Source organism: Notamacropus eugenii, chromosome 2, assembly GCF_028372415.1.
Source record: "Notamacropus eugenii isolate mMacEug1 chromosome 2, mMacEug1.pri_v2, whole genome shotgun sequence".
Lineage (NCBI taxonomy): Eukaryota > Metazoa > Chordata > Mammalia > Diprotodontia > Macropodidae > Notamacropus > Notamacropus eugenii.
In genome coordinates this window covers 5,085,399-5,105,314 of record NC_092873.1, presented here as the reverse complement: position 1 = coordinate 5,105,314, position 19,916 = coordinate 5,085,399, and the positions used below count along the sequence as shown (strand labels likewise).

Sequence of the window (19,916 nt, the reverse complement as noted above, 5' to 3'; positions counted from 1 at the left end):
TTGATGGGGACAAAAAATAAATTGAGCACCTGCAGATCCCCAGAAGGCATTGAATCTCTCTGTCCCCTGGGTCCCTAAGCTAACCTTCTGATGACTATCCCAGACCATGTCATTTCTGCTTCTGGGGACATGGAGGCTAGTGGATTGAGTTTAGGAACTCTAAGCTGCCAATTGAATGACCAGATTAACTTGAGCACCAACATGGTAAGCCTTGGGGAGGGGAAGGGAATGGGTTGGAGAGGGATACCTGCCTGGCTGGCTAAGGAGGAGTAAGCCGTTTGAGCCTAATAAAATGGAAAAAAGTTAAAGCTTTGGGGCTGAGCAGTATTGGAGTCTTGCTAAAGAGTGGCTACCCCACCTCCAGTCTGGATAAGAGGAGTTCCAGTGTCAAAAGAAAAGAAAAACAAAACATTCCTGAAACTTTAATGCACAAAAAAGAGTCATGATTCATCCTCTAAGCAGGCTACCCTCCATGCCTGGAATGAACTCCTTTCCATGCATGTCTTTCAGAAAAAGATTTCTTGGCCCTTAAGACTCCTCTCAGAAGTTACCTCTTCAGAGATGCCTTTCCTGATATTTCTGGCTCCTCAAATTTTCCTAGAATGTTTTTGCCTCCCTCACATTCCACCTTGTATTATATGCATCTAGAAATACTGGGTGGCTAGGTGAAACAGTGGAGAGAATGCCTGGAACGAGGTATCTTGCCTCAGAGACTTTTCAGCTGTAAAACAGGGCTAATGATGGAAATAACCTCCCTTGGTGGTTGTGAGGATCCAATGAGATGATATTTCTAAAACACTCACCAAAATGCCTGGCACAAAGTAGATCCTATATAAATGTTAGTTATTAATATTATTATTACCAATAGTAGTAGTAGTAGTAGCAGCAGCAGCAGAAATAGTAGCAGTAGTAAGGGTAGTAGTCCATATCTTCTCCTTTTATCATCTGACAGAATCTAAGTTCCAGGAGTACCTAGGCTATGCCATTTTCCATCTTTGTATTTCCAGTTTCAAACAAGATTTCTTACTTATATGGAGGAAGCACTCAACAAGTGAATATTGAATTGTATGGTTTTTATTGTTTCATAATCTATTGACAAAGATGACTTTCCAGGTTAGGAGTGATAAAGAAGGTGAAGATACAGATGACAGGAAAAGTAATTGAACTAGGTAAAAACTAAGGGCAAGAGAAAGCCCACAGGGTACAAGGGTATCTCAGAGATATTTCAATAATTTAGGCCTTCAGAGGATCTGTGAACTTGATAATAGGGTACTCCCCTCCAGTGGTCTAGACCATAAGCCAACCACCCCTACTCATCCCCCACATATTTGGTCTCCATTATCCTATGGACACCACAGCAAGTCCATCTAATGGACTTTCTGCATTCATCAGCTTTTAACATCACCAGGGTACCTGAATAATCTGTAGGATGAAAGTCACTTAACTTTGTCACTTGCTGCCTCAGAACTGTAGAAGTAGAATGAGGTGGGGGGTGGAGTGGGACAGGAATTGACTTGAAATCAGGAAAACTTGGATATGCACACCAATCTTGGCAAGCATACTGCATCTACTAGGCTTGATTTTTAGATATCCACATCACAGGGTTGTGAGGCTCAGATGAGACGATATTTGTAAGGGGTTTTTACAAATGTTAAGGCACTGTGTACATGTCAGTTACTGATTCTCCGTGCAGGACTTATGCGAAAAATGTGTGGGCATGAGGATGGAAAGGTATGGAAGAGCTCTAACCAGCATTGGGGCTGAGAGTTCCTGGATTCAGTCTTGGAAAACCACTGACCTCTCCCCTGCAGATGTCAGTAAGCCCCAGAGGCATTTTCCCTGAAGATGAGGCGTGGTGGTGAATCACTAGCATTCACCATTTCTACATCCTGTTGGTATGGAAATAGTGAATTATACCAACTTTCATGATTCTGCTTCATATCATTGAGAATAGAATTGATTGAAAAGCCATACTCAATGACACTCTGTTTTTGATTCTGATAGTAGTATTTGTAGCCAGCAGCATGCATGGCAACCAGTTGACCAGATACATCGAGTACTGGGGAGCCAGAAGATCCATCAAAGAAAGAGCTGTCATAGGTGACAATATCCTGAGGCTTCTTCAGATCCATTTGATGGAAACTTTGTGCAGAGAATGCGTGGATACATGTACTTTTGGGATCGTTAATAACGCAGTTTGTGTCATTGCATTCTGGTTTCTGTCTCTCCTCAAGAACTGTCTGACGCTGCTTTTCCCGATCTGCTAGAGGGATCACAGTACAGATGTCAATCTTCTTCACCTCTCCTTCTGGGTGTCCAATAATAAAAACAGTGCCATTCCTGGGTAGTTCAGTGTTCTGATTCTGCTTAAATAAACCCTTTGGGACTTCATTTTCCTTCAGTTTTAAGACTACATAATCAAGAGATTTACTTGAAACTTCAAGCCAGGGTTCAATGCCAAATTTTTTGGAGGAATAGTTAGGATTTTCATCAGTGAACGTCACAAATGACTTTTCACTAATTTTCTGTGCACATTTTGGTTCATTCTCTATATTAATTATTTCAGTTATTACATGTTGACAAGTAAGAATGTACCTATCCCAGAAGACAAAGCAAGTACCTTGGGAAGAGCGTCCATTTATGGTCAAATGTATATACCCTATGGAGTCTGCTAGAGAAGCCAGTGTTTTGAAGGTTTTGGATGTCATGGCATCCTCAGTTACTTTGCCATATTTTTCCAGATGCAGATTAAATAGCTTATTGTCCTCTCCCCCAGCATTTGCTAGTTCCGTTTGAAAGAAATTTCTGATCAAGTTATTTTCCTCTGTGAAAATGTGGTATATTTTTAAGATATGCTGTTCAGTAAAACGGAACTTGCTTTCTTTTGGTATAGATCCTGAAGGAATTGGTTCTCTGGCTCCCTTTGCCATCTCTGGCTTCAAAAACTTGACAACATCACTGGTCGACTGTGCACCTTCCTGGGTGGTACCAAGATCCTCTATCTGTTCCTTTGAATTGGAATTTTGTGGCAAGGTCATTTTCTTAACCCTCTCTTTGTGTCCCTTTTGAGATATTTCTATTTTTGTTTTTTTAACAATCACATCAAATTTTTGATTCGCTGCTTTTTCCACTGGAGTATTTTTCACATATTCAATCCCCTCTTTAACTAGTGTCCAGTCATTTTGTGTCACCCAGGAAAGAAATCTGCTGTCATTGCTCAGGGCATCATATATAGTCTCTCCTTTAATGCCATAGACAGAAAGATAGTCCTTTTTGGCACCATAATTGAGTTTAGTGATTATTTTTTTCCCTCTCCCCTCTGCAGAAATGCAGAATGTGAAACACTCTTGGTCAATACTTTTGTATTGGTCAATACTTTTATCCGATTGTGGTTCATTATTCTGACGCCTTTCACTTTTGATAAAGGTAATATGAAGGTTGGTATCTTTCTTCAGACACTTCAGGGGCATGCCTAAGTTCACATATACTTTGGGAGTTTGACCTGTGGACACTTTCATCTCCTTCTCTGGTTGTTTCTTCAGCTCATTCTGGACAACCTCGTTCTTCATCAGAGTGGTATACACGCTGTCATTAGGTTTCCCATATACCTTATAATTACCTTCTGAATGCTTTTGCCTTTTGGTTATAGAAATGGTAAGTTCAATTTCTGTGTCATCTGCAGGATGTGCTATGACAACCTGCTCAGCATATTTACCAATCTCACTTGGCATTAAGATGCTTCCAGGACACTTGTTTTCAGGTGGCTGGAGATGAGGATGCTCCCCCTTTACCTTTTAAAAGAGAAAAAAGAGAGAAAGAAATGGAGCAGAAAGCACCATTGATTAGGGGCAGTGAAGAGGCTGAGTGGACAAAGCACTGGGCCTCAGGGGGGAAAATGTTAGCTCACTGCGGCTTGATGAATGGAACTCACATTAAAGAACAGGATTTCTACATTGCTGCTGGGTCCTAAGGACCCTAGGGTCTTCCCTTCTGACTTGCACCCAGCACTTCCTAGATATAGTCTCCTGCTACTAGAGTGTGAGTTCCCTGAGAGTACGCTTTATCTTGGATTTTGTGTTTGTGTCCCAGGCATTAGCTCAATGCAGAGCACATAGCACTTAAAACACCAACACATTCATTCATTCATTCATTCATTCATTCATTCATTCATTCATTCATTCATCTGGAAATGGGGATGACAGTAGCACTTAGCTCTCAGGGGTGTTTCAAAGATAAAATGAGATATTTGTGAAATGATTTGTAAAGCTTTAAGTACTATCTAAATGTTAATTATTATTTTTACTGTTACTATTAATATTATTATTATCATCCTGCTTTGGCACATAGTGGCTGTCTGACTTTGGGCACCTCTCTGGGCCCCTCACTTCTCTTAGGTTTTTCAGGTTCCTGTCAAATGGCAATAATAAGACATGGATTCTCCACTTTACAGGGTCACTGTAAGGAAATCCCTTTGTAAAATGTAGGGAACCCTAGAAATGTAAGTTACAGAAGTAATAATGATAGGAGACTGAGATCCTGATAATGCCAATCAAAGACCTGTTTTGTCTTCATCATAGTAAATGTATTTGGGTCCACAGAAGTAAATGGTAGTAAAAAAAATTATGAAGGGATAGAGCAAGGAATCATTCAAGGCATAAGGTCACGATCTGGGAATTTGCATAAGACCTCTCAGAGAGGAAAGTCTCTCCAAAAACAAATCAACAACTGTTGTTTAATTTATACTTTAACACAACTCCTTGGGGCACAGAGAGATTAAACAATCTGCCTACCAATATGGGCACATAGTTAGAACCAGCCTTTTAAACCAGGTCTTCCCAACTCATAGCTAGCACTTTCTGACACCAAACATCCTCTTATTGAATGATATGCAATTAAAAATTGTCAAGTGTTCATTGTGTGAGCTGAAGAAGATCAAAAATATTGGTAAAACTCAGGTCCTGACTTTATGTAGGATGATTTACAGGAGGAGTGCTCTGATGTGTGCTAGGTGATTCTAATATAAATAATTACAAGGCCACCAGAGAGCTGTAAAACAGCCTTGTGTGAAATCTGAGTGGAAAGGTCATTTCCTAGTGGAATAAGCAATTTCCTACTGAGGAAGGGAAAATTTGAATGGGAATTTCAAAGCTGATTGATGATTCAGCAGGTCAGGAGGGTGAGGGAAATCTTTTGGAATGACTTTGGAATGTGAAGCTGAAAGTAAAACACAGAGGGGTGTACACCCATTCATGGCAGAGAGTGTAGTCAGTTTTGATCAGACCATACCGTATAGGAAAAGGAGACTGGGAAGGTAGGCTAGTATCTGTATTTCACTGAACTTTACTGGTCAATGAAGAACTAGTAAAGATTTTTTACCAGAAGAGTGATGTAACCAGGTGGATGCCTATCAAAAAAATCAGTGACATAATTGAGAGCAGTGATGTATTGAAAGGATATTTTCCCCCAACTGCAACACATTCTACTCTCCAAGCCCTCAATTTAGCAGCTCAAAGAAAACATGAGGAGGAGAAAGGTGCGATATTCCAGATGTGTTATGGCATCCAAAATCAGCAACTGCTTTTCATTTGTTTTCTATCCTGGTTAATTCTATCTTCTGTCTCCATTTCTAGCACCTTACCTTCATCATCTGAGTGCTGGTTAGCTGGTCTACACAGGCTAATATCATACATACATACCCTCTTAGGCATTGATGTTTCCTGGTTATCATTTGAGATAGGCTGAAGTAACTTCTCATCTCCTTTAGATGCCATGGGGCTTCCTTTTCAATTCAAGGCTGTATTAATAATGAAACAGATGGCAAGAGCAAGGTCCCTTTCACAAGAACCTAAAGAAAAGGGGGATCAACACTCATGTCATCAACTGATTAGCCAATGTGACACAGTACCTGCTAGGCAGGAGCCATTGGAACTGAAAGAACAAAGGAAAGGAAGTGAGGTACTTGAGGTCTGAATTATTTGAATTTTGTCTCTGTTGTTTATGAGCTGGGTGGCCAGGGCCAAGTGAAGGCTGCTCTCTGGACCTGATTTTAATTGTAAAGTGACGTTGTTGGATCACGTGACCTATTTTCCAGCTCTAAATTCTATGCTCTGAAAGAATTTAAGTTGTGCAGGCATTCTTTAGATAACATGCCCCAACTCACTTCATTCTGCAAAGTTAGCATTATCACATAATGATTGAGCCTTGTTAGGCAGTTTCTCCTCCCCAAACCTGCATTACTGAACATTAGGATGAGTGCCAAAACAAGCCCCTCTTTCAAGGGGACCCTTCCATCCCCTAATTAGTGGTGAGTAGCTAGTTTAGGCAAGTTACTGGTTCACAGATTGTCCAGAGGTCATGGGATCATATCCGGAAAGCTGAAAGAAAAGTTAGACGTCATTCTATCCACTTGTTCTCAGTTTTCCCTAGGCCAGAGGAAGGGTCATTGAAGATCCTGCAGGTCAGGTGTACTTAACCTGGGGTCCCTGACTTTTAAAAAATTACATATTTAAAAGGAGTATAGGGACATACATTTATTTGTATGTATATAAAACTTTAAATATAATTTATTTCTCTTGTAAAGCTATGTATTTTCTTTTGTGCTTTGAAGCACATGATTCTGGGAAAGGGTCATGAGTTTCACCAGAATGCCCTCAAAGGGGTCCATGACTCCTCAGAAAAATGAAGAACCCTTGACCTAGCCCTAGGTGGAAACGAAGGCTAAACGTGTTAACGTGACCTGTTAACGTCACAGGTGGTTTGGAAGGTCCTCCTCCCTCCCCACCCTAGCATCTGGCTCCTAGCTGACCGCTTGTGATGTCGCAGCAGCCAGATCTCCCTCCCTGCTTCACCGAATCTCAGAACGCTGGCGCTGAAAGGGGAGGGAATCCTGGGGCTAGTAGGAAATCCCCGAGTCTGGAGGATGCTTGGAAGCAATTGATACGAACATCTCCTCTACAGCTTCCCCGACAACAAATGAGTCAACCAGCCTCCATCTGAAGGCTTTCAGCGAAGGTGGATTCATTACCGGCGCCTGGCACAGTGCCTGGAACCCAGTCTGGGCTTAATGAATAGTTATTAATTGATAGATTGATCGGTTGCTTACCTGATGCTCTCTCCACTGAGCCTTGAGCCTCGAAGAGAAGAGACCGCTGGGCGCCCTAGATGAAGTAGCTTGGGGATGCTGTCCGGGTCTCAGCTACTAAGGCTTTGAAAGGTTCAATCACAGCCTGAAGGCTTCGGGGGTATAAGCTCCGAGTGAGCGAGGCAAGGGAAGAAAAGAGAGAGGCCAGAGAGGGGACTCACCCAGTGAGTTACTGTAGACAAATTCACCAGTCCTTTCAGTTTCTAGCGTCGTCAATTCCGGCAAAGAGAAGAACCCTGCTCTGAAAAAGAAAATGAAACTGAGATGAAGGAGAAGCAGGAATTGAGTTTGAGAGGCAGAGAGATGAGAGGGAAGAGGAATGGCCCAATTCTCTCCTCCCCACAATAATGTCTTTGGGACCCTCTCCTTTCCCCACTCCCCCACACCTTTCCCCTTTGAAAAGTCCCTGTGCTTGCTAAGACCTTCCCTGGGCATGTTAATCCAGAAGACTTGGATTCAGTCAGCCTACTATGCTTACTAACCATAGACAAGTCAGAGGAATGTAGGTCTCCTAAGAACAAAAACAAAAACAAAAATGAAGCCATCAATGTACAATTCTATAGCAATGAAACCAAGCATTCAAAAAAGAAAGAATTATCTATGGAAATATAAAATATTGTAATTACCAGAAGACCAAATAGAGATCTTGAACAATTCAATCTCAGAAGAAAAAAAAAGAGATAATGAACTAGCTCTGAAGTATCTACCATGGGGGTAGGAAGGGTTTCTTTTTTTTATTTTAAATATTTTAAAATATTTATTTTAGTATATCATTTTATATTTATTTTAAATATTTATATTAAATATTTTTAAAATATTTTTTCCAATTACATGTAAAAACAAGCTTTCACCTTCATTTTTAAAAATTGGGAGTTCCAAATTCTCTCCTTCCCTCCCCTCTTACTACCTTTTTGAAAAGGCAAGCAATTTGATATAGAATGTCCTTGTGCAGACATGCAATATATTTTTCTTTGTTACTATTTTTGTGAAAAAAAAAAACAGACAAAAAAACCCCAAGAAAAATAATGAAAAAAGTATGTTTTGTTCTGCAGATTCCATCAGTTCTTTCACTGAAGATGGAAAGCACTTTTCATTATAAGTCCTTTGGAATTATTTTGATTCATTGTATTGCTGAGAATTGCAAAGTCATTTACAATAGGGAAGTGTTAAAGTAATAAAAGCTTAGGAGATAGTATAGGAGAAATTAGAAAAAAAAATTCTTGTAAACTTAAATAATTTTGCAGCTCAAAGTTTAAAAAGGAAACCCATTTCCTAAGCCTGAAGAAATTTCAGCTAGCCAATGTCTAAGACTGGAGCTTTGGGGTATCAATCTGTGAAAGTGGTTTTAATTTTAGTGTATAATAAAGGCACCAGTAAAAACCTGTACTTAGTGTTGGGCTAAGTTTATTTCAGGAAGGAATTTTTATTAGTAGTAGGCAGAATGAGAGAATTTTAGCCCATCTTCAGAAAAGAATGAAAGTGTGCCGTTCATTTACTGCATTTAAACCACCACCCTACCAGGGTGGAGCATGTCCTGAGAGGGACTCCAGAGTAAAGGTGAATCCCAAAGTGCTCTCTGAAAAAGGTAAAGCTTGTTTTGAAATTAGAAAGCAGCTGAAGGTAAATGAAATTTCATGACATTATTATAGTTTAAGTCAATTGTTTAGACAAATTAAAACAGTCAGACTTGTGTTGAAGTCAATTGGTTAGTGAAAATAAGTTCAAATTGTGTATATAAGGCTATAGTAAGTTAGGGAAAGAATCCCTGCAGATGGAATTAAATAAGAATATAAAAAGGGAGATAAAGGAATAAATTAAGTGCATACTCACCTAATACAGAGTGCTTAGATTAGAAAATATCAAATTAAATGTGTATATGGCTCATAAAGGTATAAAATGTTGAAATTTTGATAAGGAAGAGAACTTATGAATAATTTAAAAACAAAGATAAGTAAAAGTAAGCCAAATAAGTAAAAAATAATCAAGTAAGTAATAAGTAAAAACAATGGAACCTTGTGCAAAATGAAGTTTGGTTATTGCCATTCTTTTTTTAATGTTTATTTATTAATTTTTAGTTTTCAACATGCATTTCCATCAAAGTTTTAGTTCCAAATTTTCTCTCCATCTCTCCCCTCCCTCATTCCATAATATCTTGCATTCTGATTACTCCTTCCCTCAATATGCCCTCCCTTCTATCACACCCCTCCCTTCCCTTATCCACATCTTCTCTCTTTTCTTGTAGGGCAAGATAGATTTCTATGCCCCATTACCTGTATTTCTTATTTCCCAGTTGTACGCAAAAACACTTCTCAACATTCATTTCTAATACTTTGAACTCCAGCTTCTCTTCCTTCCTCCCTCCCTACCCATCTCCACTGAAAAAGGAAGCAATTCAATATAGGCTATATATGTGTAGTTTTGCAAAGGACTTCTGTAGTAGTCATGCTGTGTAAGACTAATTATATTTCCCTCTATCCTATCCTGCCCCCCGTTTATTCTGTTCTCTCTTTTGACCTTGTTCCTCTCCATCAGTGTTTACTTCTAATTACCCCCTTCTCCCATGTGCCCTCCCTTCTATCATCCCCCTCAGTCCACTTGTCTCCTTCTCCCCTACATTCCTGCAGTATGATATAGATTTTCATACTAAATTGAGTATGTTATTCCCTTCTTAAGCCAAATGTGAAGACAGTAAGCTTACTTTTCCCCTCTCACCTCCTCCTTTTTCTCTTTCATTGAATAAGCTTATTCTTGCCTCTTTTATGAGAGATAATTTGCCCCATCTCATTTCTCCCTTTCTCCTCCCAATATATTCCTCTCACCCCTTAATTTTATTTTTTTTAGGTATCATCCCTTCTTAATCAACTCACTTTGTGCTCTCTGTCTACACACACACACACACACACACACTCACACACTAATGTGTGAGTGTGTGTGTGTGTGTATAATCTCTCCAACAACCCAAATACTAGAAAAAGTCTCTAGAGATACAAATATTGTCTTTCCATGTAGGAATGTAAGCAGTTCAACTTTAGAAAGTTCTTTTTTTTTTCTTTTTCTTTTTTTTATTATTTTTTAATGTTTAACAATCACTGCCATACAATTGAGATTTTATCCCCCCCACACCTACCCCTCACTATCCCCCTCCCTCCCCATGACTGCATACAATTCTGTATAGGTTCTACATATACTTTCCTATTGAGTATATTTTCACTATAGTCATGCTATGTAGTCAGACTACAATAAATGAAAGAAATCATATAACAAATCTAAACATGATACACAAAAACATACACATACATAAACATGATCTGCTACATTTTGAGAATGACTTCCATATTTCTTTCTCTGAGTGTGGAAGGCATTTTGCCTTGAGAACCACCATTGGGATTTTTTTTTAAGAAGTTCTTGTGTTATTACGAAATTCCAAGTCTACCAGAAAAAATTCTCGCACACTGTGGTCGTAGCTGTGCACAAAGTTCTCCTGGTTCTGCTCCTTTCACTCAGCATCAGGTCATATAAGTCCTTCCAGGACTCTCTGAAGTCTTCTTGTTCATCATTTCTTAAGGCACAATAGTATTCCATTACATTCATATACCATAATTTATTCAGCCATTCCCCAATTGATGGACATCGCCTTGACTTCCAGTTTTTGGCAACTACAAAAAGTGCTGCTATAAATATTTTTGTACATGTGGGACCCTTTCCCATTTTTATGATCTCTTGGGGATACAGTCCTAGTAGCGATATTGCTGGGTCAAAGGGTATGCACATTTTTGTAGCCCTTTGGGCATAGTTCCAAATTGCTCTCTAGAATGGTTGGATGCGCTCGCAGCTCCACCAACAATGAATTAGTGTTCCAACTCTCCCACATCCTCTCCAGCATTTATCATTGTCTTGTTCTGTCATGTTTGCCAATCTTATAGGTGTGATGTGGTACCTCAGAGTTGTTTTGATTTGCATCTCTCTAATCAATAGTGATTTAGAGCATTTTTTCATATGATTATAGATATCTTTAATTTCTTCCTCTGAAAATTGCCTGTTCATATCCTTTGACCATTTATCAATTGGGGAATGACTTGTATGATTATACATTTGAGTCAGTTCTCTATATATTCTAGAAATGAGGCCTTTATCCCCGAGCTTAGCTGTAAAAATTCTTTCCCAATTTACTACATCCCCCCGGATTTTGGTTGCATTGGGTTTGGTTGTGCAAAAACTTCTCAGTTTAATGTAATCAAAGTTATCCATTTTGCATTTCATAATGCTTTCTATCTCTCCTTTAGTAAAAAATTCTTCCCTTCTCCATAGATCTGATAAATACACCATTCCTTGCTCCTCCAGTTTATTCATGGTATCAATCTTTATACCTAAATCATGTACCCATTTGGACTTTATTCTTATGTACGGTGTCAGGTATGGGTCTATGCCTAATTTCCGCCACACTGTTATCCAGTTTTCCCAGCAATTTTTGTCAAAGAGTGAGTTCTTATCCCAGAAGCTGGGGTGAGAAAGTTCTTTATGATTTCTCTTTCTTGGTTACTTTTTCAGGTTTCTTTTGATTCTTGTGTTTGAAAGTCAAATTTTCTTTTCAGGTATGGTCTTTTCATCAAGAATGTTTGAAAGCCCTCTATATCACTGAATGATCATTTTTTTCCCCTAAAGTATTTTACTCAGTTTTGCTGGATAGGTGATTCTTGGTTTTAATTCTAGTTTCTTTGACTTCTGAAATATCATATTCTAACCCCTTCGATTCCTTAATTTAGAAGCTGCCAGATCCTGTGTCATCCTCATTTCATTTCCTCAATATTTGAATTGTTTCTTTCTAGCTGCTTGCAATATTTTCTCCTTGACCTGGAACTCTGGAAATTGACTACAATATTCCTAGGAGTTTCTGTTTTGGGATCTCCTTCAGGAAGTGATTGGTGGACTCTTTCAATATTTATTTTGCCTTGTGGTTCTAGAATATCAGGGAAGTTTTCCTCGATAATTTCATGAAAGGTGATGCATAGCCTCTTTTTTTGATCATGGCTTTCAGGTAGTCCCATAATTTTTAAATGGTCTCTCCTGGATCTATTTTCCACGTCAGTTGTTTTTCCAACGAGATATTTCACATTATCTTCTATTTTTTTCATTCTTTTGGTTTTGTTTTGTGATTTCTTGGTTTCTCATAAAGTCATTAGCTTCCATCTGTTCCATTTTAATTTTTAAAGAACTCTTTTCTTCAGTGAGCTTTTGAACCTCTTTTTCCATTTGGCTAATTCTGCTCTTTAAAGCATTCTTCTCCTCATTGGCTTTCAGTGTCTCTTTTGTCATGTGAGTTACCCTATTTTTTAAGGTGTTAATTTCTTCAGCATTTTTTGGGTCTCCATTAGCAAGCTGTTAATTTGCTTTTCATTGTTTTCTTGCATCACTCTCTTCCCAGTTTTCCTCTGCCTCCCTTACTTGATTTTCAAAATCCTTTTTGAGCTTTTCCATGGCTTGACACCATTGCATATTTATTTTGGAGATTTTCCCTGCAGAAGCCTTGACTTTTAGGTCTTCCTCTGAAGACCTAAATTATTCCTCCTCATCTGAAAGGATGGAAGAAAATGCTTGCTCACCAAGAAAGTAATCTATTGTCTTATTCTTTTTCCCTCTTTTGGGCATTTTCCTAGTCAGTTACTTGACTTTTGAGTTCTTTGTCAGGGCTGCCACTCAGGGCTGAGGTTCAGATCAGCTGCTCAGTTCCCCCGAGGGCTCTGGGCAGAGCACTCCAAAAATGGAACTTGCAGCTGTTGGGGGTCCAGACCTCACTCCCCTCTCCTGGATGAAGGAGCTGTCCCACTGACCTTTGAAGCTATTTGTGGGTTGAGTTCCCAGCACCAGTTCCCAGATTCGAACTGGTGCTGCCAGTAGTACCCTGAGGTCTGTTCAGGGTCCTGTCCCTGCCACATCAGGCTGTGCTCCACTCTTCCTGGGCTGTGCTGCATGTGCTCCATGCTTCCTGGACTGCACTTTGTGGGCCCTGCCCACTAGTCATTGTAAATACAAATTTGTTGGGCAGAAAATATTGCAACTGTAGTAAATTAGAGAATATAATCAGTCCTTATATGTACAAAGGGAATAATAAATATTGAAACCTACCTCCCAGAGCTGTTGGGAGAAAGACATAGTTGTGAAGTGCATATCACAATGTCTGGCTTTGCCAACCTAAAAATGAAAATTCCCTGGCATAATGTTGCTCATGTTAGGGTATTAAGGTTTGAACTGGCTCTCACTACCTGACCTGGTAATTGTCATAAGCAAACTAGATTTATAAAGATCTCTTTTGTCAGAGATGTTTAGCAGAGAAGGGCATCTCTGCAAGTAAGCTGACCTGTGGAAGCAAATTCACTGGGAGCAGGTTTGATTGGGAGGTACCTGTCCCTCGTGGTTTTTGGTTAGTGAGATAATCACCTCAGACATTTTTTGAGCTCATGTTTAATGAAATAGAATATAATCAGTACCTTATAAGTGGTTCCCATTTCTCTCTTCCTTAATGTCACCTTTGTGTATAAGTAAGGGGACTTGTCCCTTTCTGGGTTTGCTTTGCTCGTGTAGAACTCCTCTCTGTTTTTCTAAATTGTAAGAATCCAAAGAAGGACTGGGGACCAAGGTGGGAGAATGTAAGAAATAATTCGTTTGGACTCCTACTCTATTCCAATCAATTTTAACCAATTTGATATGATTATATGGGGGAAATGATTATACGTTTCCCATATTAGGGTCTAGAGCTGTGAGCCACATGTTTTAAATTCCTTTGTTTAATATGGTGTTGTGATTTCATGGTGTGTTGTGGTGGCCCTATCTCAAAGAATTCAGAGTCAGACCACCTCTAATCTAAGTATGGGCATTTTTTGAGGATTGACACCTCTCAGAAGTAGACTAGTTTCCAAGAGGAATCAGCAACTTAGTAAGACAACACAAGCAAATTTATAGTGTAATGATGCTGATTACACAATAGAAATTATTAATATTGAAAAAACAGGAGGGATTTGTTAAAGGGTTAGGTAATGGAGGAGAAGTCCCTTCTATGAGTCAATGCTCAAGCATCCTGGTCATACTACTTTCTGATTGGCTAGCTAATATGGTTCTGTCTGATCAAGATGAATAGTTAGGTATTGTGGTCCTGGGTTGGGCTAAATGGATGATGTGATCGTGGTTGAATACAAGAACAGTCCTGTTCAAATATGTGAATTGAATTTAGAAGTCATGGCTCTATTGAGTCTGGGTGCCTGAGGCACGGTTAAAACCAAATTATGTGGTTAAATCAGAACATGCTTGCTGTTCAGTGGGGTTTATAAGGAAGTTAGATTGTTTGGGCAGGGGTCAGCTTTATTAGGATTCCATCAAGAAACTAACTAGAGAACCTCCACTCTTGTTTTTCCTTGTAATGGTGTGTGTGTAAATAGTGTGTAAAGTCCTCCAAATTATTTTTGTACCTCCAGACCTCACTCTCTTGTCCAAGAGCAAGTGACCATCTTATGACCACTTAGTCAATGGAAATATTCCTTGCTTCACCCAACTTGTGACCCTGCTGACATACTATTTTTGCTTATTTTAGCTTCCGCAGCCCATGTCAACCAATGGAATTATGTATTTTGTACAGTTGCTTTAGAATGTGTAGGTAACAAATATGATATCAAACTGTATAAACCAGGGTCCCAGAAGAAGGGGGAACCTCAGATTGTGAGGAAAATATGATGTCCAGTTCATTAGAGGGTATCATGGATCCTTTAATAAAGTGCCATTGGCTCAGAGGCCTACCTGTCTCTTTTATTGTAGATTGGACAATTTTAATTCCTACATATACTGAGGTGGAAGAGGGGCACATGAAGCTGAGAGCAGTTTTGTGCTTCTACCCACCTCATGAGTTGATAGAGACCAAAGTAAATTGAGCACCTGCAAATGCCCAGAAGGACAAAGTCTCTCTGTCCCCTGGGCCCCTAAACTAGCCTTCTGATGACTAGCCCAGACCTTGTCATCTCTGTTGGTGGGGACGTGGAGGCTAGTGGATTGAGTTTAGGAGTTTGAATGATCAAACCAACTTGAGCTCCAACATGATGAGCCTTTGGGAGGGAAAGGGAATGGGCTGGAATTGGATACCTTCCTGACTGTCTAAGGAGAGGCAAACTGTCTGAGGTCAAAAAACTGGAAAAAAGTTAAAGCTTTTGGGTTGGACAGTATTGAACAGTATAGATGCAGATTTCCTCTATCAAGGGATCCTTGGGATTTGTTTGTTGAAGAATTGACTCAAGAGTCAATGACCAGAAGAGGGAGACATTGATCCCATTATTATACTTTCACTATTCTCTGAAATAAAAGACTGGGTGGAAACAGATTATTTCCACTTCTTTCATCAACTGACCAATCAATTAACATTTATTAAATGCCTACTATGTACCAGACACTGTATTAAGCCCTGGGGATGCAAAAAAAGAGGCAGAAGACAATGCCTTATTTTTTTTGCCTTAGCTCTTAATATTTTAGTGGAAACAATTTATGTCATTGGTGACAGTAAACTGGGGTCATAATGTTTGGTTTAATAAATATTTGTTGAATTGGTTTCAGTTCAATACAATCTCAGACACCTACCAACTGTGTGATCCTGGGCAAGTCACTTAATCTCTATCTTCTTCAGTTTCCTCAACTGTAAAATGGGGATAATAAGAGCACCTAACTTCCAGGGTCATTGTGAGGATCCTGACACATAGTAGCCATTATATAAATGCTAACTGTTATTATTGTTATTAGTTGAATAATCTCAATTGGAAATGGTCTTTATTGATTTTTCTTATTAGCTCATATCCTAGGGTCATAGGTTTGTATGTGACAAGAAAGGATCTTACAGGCTACCTATGCCTGAAAGGGAGGTTGAAATTGTATATTTAAAAACCTTTTTTCATTGAGAAGTTTTATTTTGACATCACCTAACTTTACCTCTGTCTCCCTCCTCCTACTCCATCTTATGGAGTATCCCTTATGAATAAGAACTGAACCTTTGATTTCATTCAGATAGTGAAATCCTGGAGGGGAGAACTCCCTTTACCAGTGCAGGTCAACATCTTCTAAGACTTTTCTCTTAGGATGCTAGCAACATAACCTTTGTCAAATTATTACAGTGATAATAACAAAATAGTAGTAGTAGTAGTAGTAGTAGTAGTAGTAGTAGTCGTAGTAGTAGTAGTAGTAGGAGGAGGAGGAGGAGGAGGAGGAGGAGGAAGAGGAGGAGGAGGAAGAGGAGGAGGAGGAGGAGGAGGAGGAGGAGGAGGAGGAGGAGGAGGAGGAGTAATAGCAGTAGTGGTAGTAGCAGCAACAGCCACAGCAACAAGTTTGTCTATAATACTTTAAGACTTCTCTTGAACTGTCCAGTGTCAAGGTATAGGTCCAGTGTGTGTCAGAGGTGAAGCTTTCACCTGGGTCTTCCTGCTCCTAAGCTATTTCTCTATCCTTTACCTTATTGTCACCTATGACAACAAATTTAAAAAAGGAGAAAAGAAGTTCAGGAAAGCTAAGAATCATGTTGAAAAAAAATCTGATGTTCTATGTAGTGTTGCCCATTGATAGACCACCACCTCTGCTTAGAAGTGGGGCAAGATGTTTTCTCCCATGTCCTCTTTGGGATCAAGCTTGGTCATTACAGTTTCACAGCAATCACTTTTGTTTTGTTGGTATTTGTATTCTCATTTTTTTAGTCATTAGGACTAGGATTTCCTAGTCCTGCTTTCCGCAACTTTTATAGTCATTTGTAATGGGACAAGTTAGAGCCGACCCCTGTCCATCGCAGGACGCCACACTGAGAGCCTGCCTAAAATAACCCGGGGGCTTGTCAGTAGGGGTGGAACTAGATTGATTTCAGGAGGAAGGGTCTTGTCTTTGTTGGCAACGTGGCAGTTCTTTGTCCAGTTCCGGATGTCCAGTGGAGAAGACACCCATATAAGGAATAATGTTAGGTGATAGGTTCAATGTATAGGCTTAGGAATGTTCACGTAATTAAGACTATATATGCATGTGAGCTACCTGGAATAAACGGAGTTCTCACCACCTTGTCTCCCACCTCATTTCATTACTCACTAGATCAAGGCCTCTTGCGGGACAAGAGCCTTGTGTCGGGGTTTAGGGATTCCTGAAATGGTCTAGGGGACCCCAACAGTCAGTCAACAAGGGTTTACTAAGGATTTACTAGGTTCCAGGCACTACGCTAAAAGCTGAGGATATATCATTCCTTCTGTTAAGGAACTCATGTTCTAAAGGGGAGAAACATGTAAACAATCATGTGCTTACTCGATACAAAAAGAGTAGATTGAAGGCAATCTGAAGGGAGGACACTGGGAAAGGAGGGATGGTGGTAGAAGACCAGGAAAGTCTTATCAACTTGCATTTATTCACTCTGAACTCAAAGCAGCTACAATTACAAATAAAAAGAAAGACAGTGAGTGCCCTCAAAAAGCTCTCATTCATATGTGGAAAGACAAGGTGTAAAAGGGAGCTGAAAAGTGGTGACAAGAAGGGAACATACTCAAGGAGGGTTACAGTGGTGACATCCAAAGAAGAAAGCATGTCTGCTTTGGGCCCTTTGTCAAAGCAGAGGATTCTGGAGGAACTCACCAAATTGAAGAAGGAGATCATAAGAGTGGAGAAAGAAGGTCACTGAAGCATGGTGGCATGTTTTCCCACAATCCTCTGTGTTCATCAGATTTATCATTTCTGACGGTTCAACTGTCTTTCATTCATGACTTTCATTCAGCTCCATCAAATTCTATTACATTCACACATTGCTTTTTGTTTCACCATTCTCTGATCAATGGGCATATACTTTGTTTCTTATGTTTCACCAACACAAAAAATGCTGCTATCAATATTTTGGTGTTTATGGAATCTTTCTTTTTGTCTTTGGCCTTTTGAAGGGTGTGGGAGTCAGTATGCTGAGACAGTCCAGGTGATTCTATTTTAAAAACCTTGTTTTTCCTTGAATATGTGGCAGGCAACTGAGGCACATGCTCCCTAACCTAATCAAAATACTTCGGGAGACTCTAGGGTAGCACTAATCAAGTTGTTGCTGTTCAATCCTATTAGACTCTTCATGATTCCATCTGAGGTTTTCTTGGCAAAGATGCTGAAGTGGATTATGATTTCCTACTCTAACTCATTTGACAGATGAAGAAACTGAGGTAAACTAGGTTAAATGTCTTGCCCAAGGCCACACAGCTAAGTGTCCAAGGCTAGATTTGAACCCAGGAAGATGTGTCTTCCTCTCTCCAGGCCCAACCCTCTATCCCCTTCACAGCCTAGGTATCACTCATCTGGCCTCCTCATAATTGCATAATCCAATCAAAATACCTTTGCCCTTATATGAAAGACACTTACTCTGCTCTATAAAAAGTATATACCAGTGGAATCCTGATGACCTTTCCAATGCTTCTTGACCTTGGCATGAATACTCCTTTTAACTTTCACTTGCTGAGTTTGTTTCATTAAGTTGAGGGGAAGGTCTGAACAAGGATTTCTTTTAACAAGAGTGTATGCCTAGGAGTAGGAGGAGGGAGACAGAGGGAAACGTAGGTAATGTCAAAGTAAAGCTTATCAATGAAAAAGAGTTTTTAAATATACAATTGCTGTCTTCCTTTCAGGCACAGGTAGCCTTTAAGGTCCCTTCCTGTTACATACAATCTTTTGACCCTAAGCTATGAGCAAACAAGAAAAATGGATAAAGAAAATTTTCAATTGACCCTGGGCAAGTCAAGAAAAGTCTTTAAGTGTTATAGAAATATCTGGATTAAAAGTATGGACATTTTCATCACTCTTCTCTAAATTTCAAGTGCTACAACTATATGTTAAACATTTGTGGAGGATTTCCAAAGAATAAATGGACATTATAGAATTGTTTTTCAGTCATTTTTCAGTCATGTCTGATTCTTCAAGACCCCTTCTGAGATTTTCTTGTTAAGGATACTGGAGTGGTTTGCCATTTGTTTTTCTTGCTCGTTTTACAGATGAAGAACCAGAGGCCAACAGGGTTAAGTGATTTCCCCAAGGTCACACATCTAGTAAGTGTCTGATGCTAGATTTGAACTCAGAAAGATGAGTCTTCTTGATTTCAAGCCCAGCATTCTATCTCCTGCACCACCTAGATGACCTCCATTATGGAATAATTATTTGGAAAAACTGTCCTGAGGGAATTGAAAGAAATTCCCCAAGTTATGTCTCTAGCCCTAGCTCAGATGTTAATATCTGACTTTTGTCAAGTTACAATGATAACAACAAAATAGTAGTAGTAGTAGTAGTAGTAGTAGTGGTAGTAGTAGTAGTAGTAGTAGTAGTAGTAGTAGAAGAAGAAGAAGAAGAAGAAGAAGAAGAAGAAGAAGAAGAAGAAGAAGAAGAACTGAAATATTGCGGTTTAGGGGTGCTGGGACCCCAAAATAGCAACATGTGAGTCATGCCTGTATGAAATTGACCCAAGTCTTCTTTCAGCCAAAGAAAAAACAATATTTATTATAGATCCACCATATTGGCCAGACTATTAAAGAATCTCAGCATTGGCTAGAATCTTAAGGAATCTGAGGATTTATCCTGCTAATACAAGCAGGCCAGATTGAATCTGAGCACCTTCATGGAAGCAAGATTGATCTTACATACAGAAAGACTGTGGGAGACTTTTAGGAATGACCAAGTAGTCTGGGGTGACTAGAGGAGGGGTCTAGAGAGATCTTGATGGGAGTGGACAGTAGGCTGGGATGACTAAAGGTTAGATGCCAGG

General features: G+C 39.5%; 1 protein-coding gene across 1 annotated transcript; it reads right to left on the bottom strand.

The window, feature by feature from the left end:
- Positions 1–1,058: 1,058 nt before the first annotated feature.
- On the bottom strand, positions 1,059–7,454 carry FAM111A (FAM111 trypsin like peptidase A). Its single transcript, XM_072638702.1, is given in 4 exon segments — positions 1,059–1,862; positions 1,865–3,791; positions 5,697–5,845; positions 7,103–7,454. Coding segments are annotated over 3 exon segments (2,088 nt in total). The 5' UTR covers positions 5,772–5,845; positions 7,103–7,454; the 3' UTR covers positions 1,059–1,776.
- Positions 7,455–19,916: the final 12,462 nt, after the last annotated feature.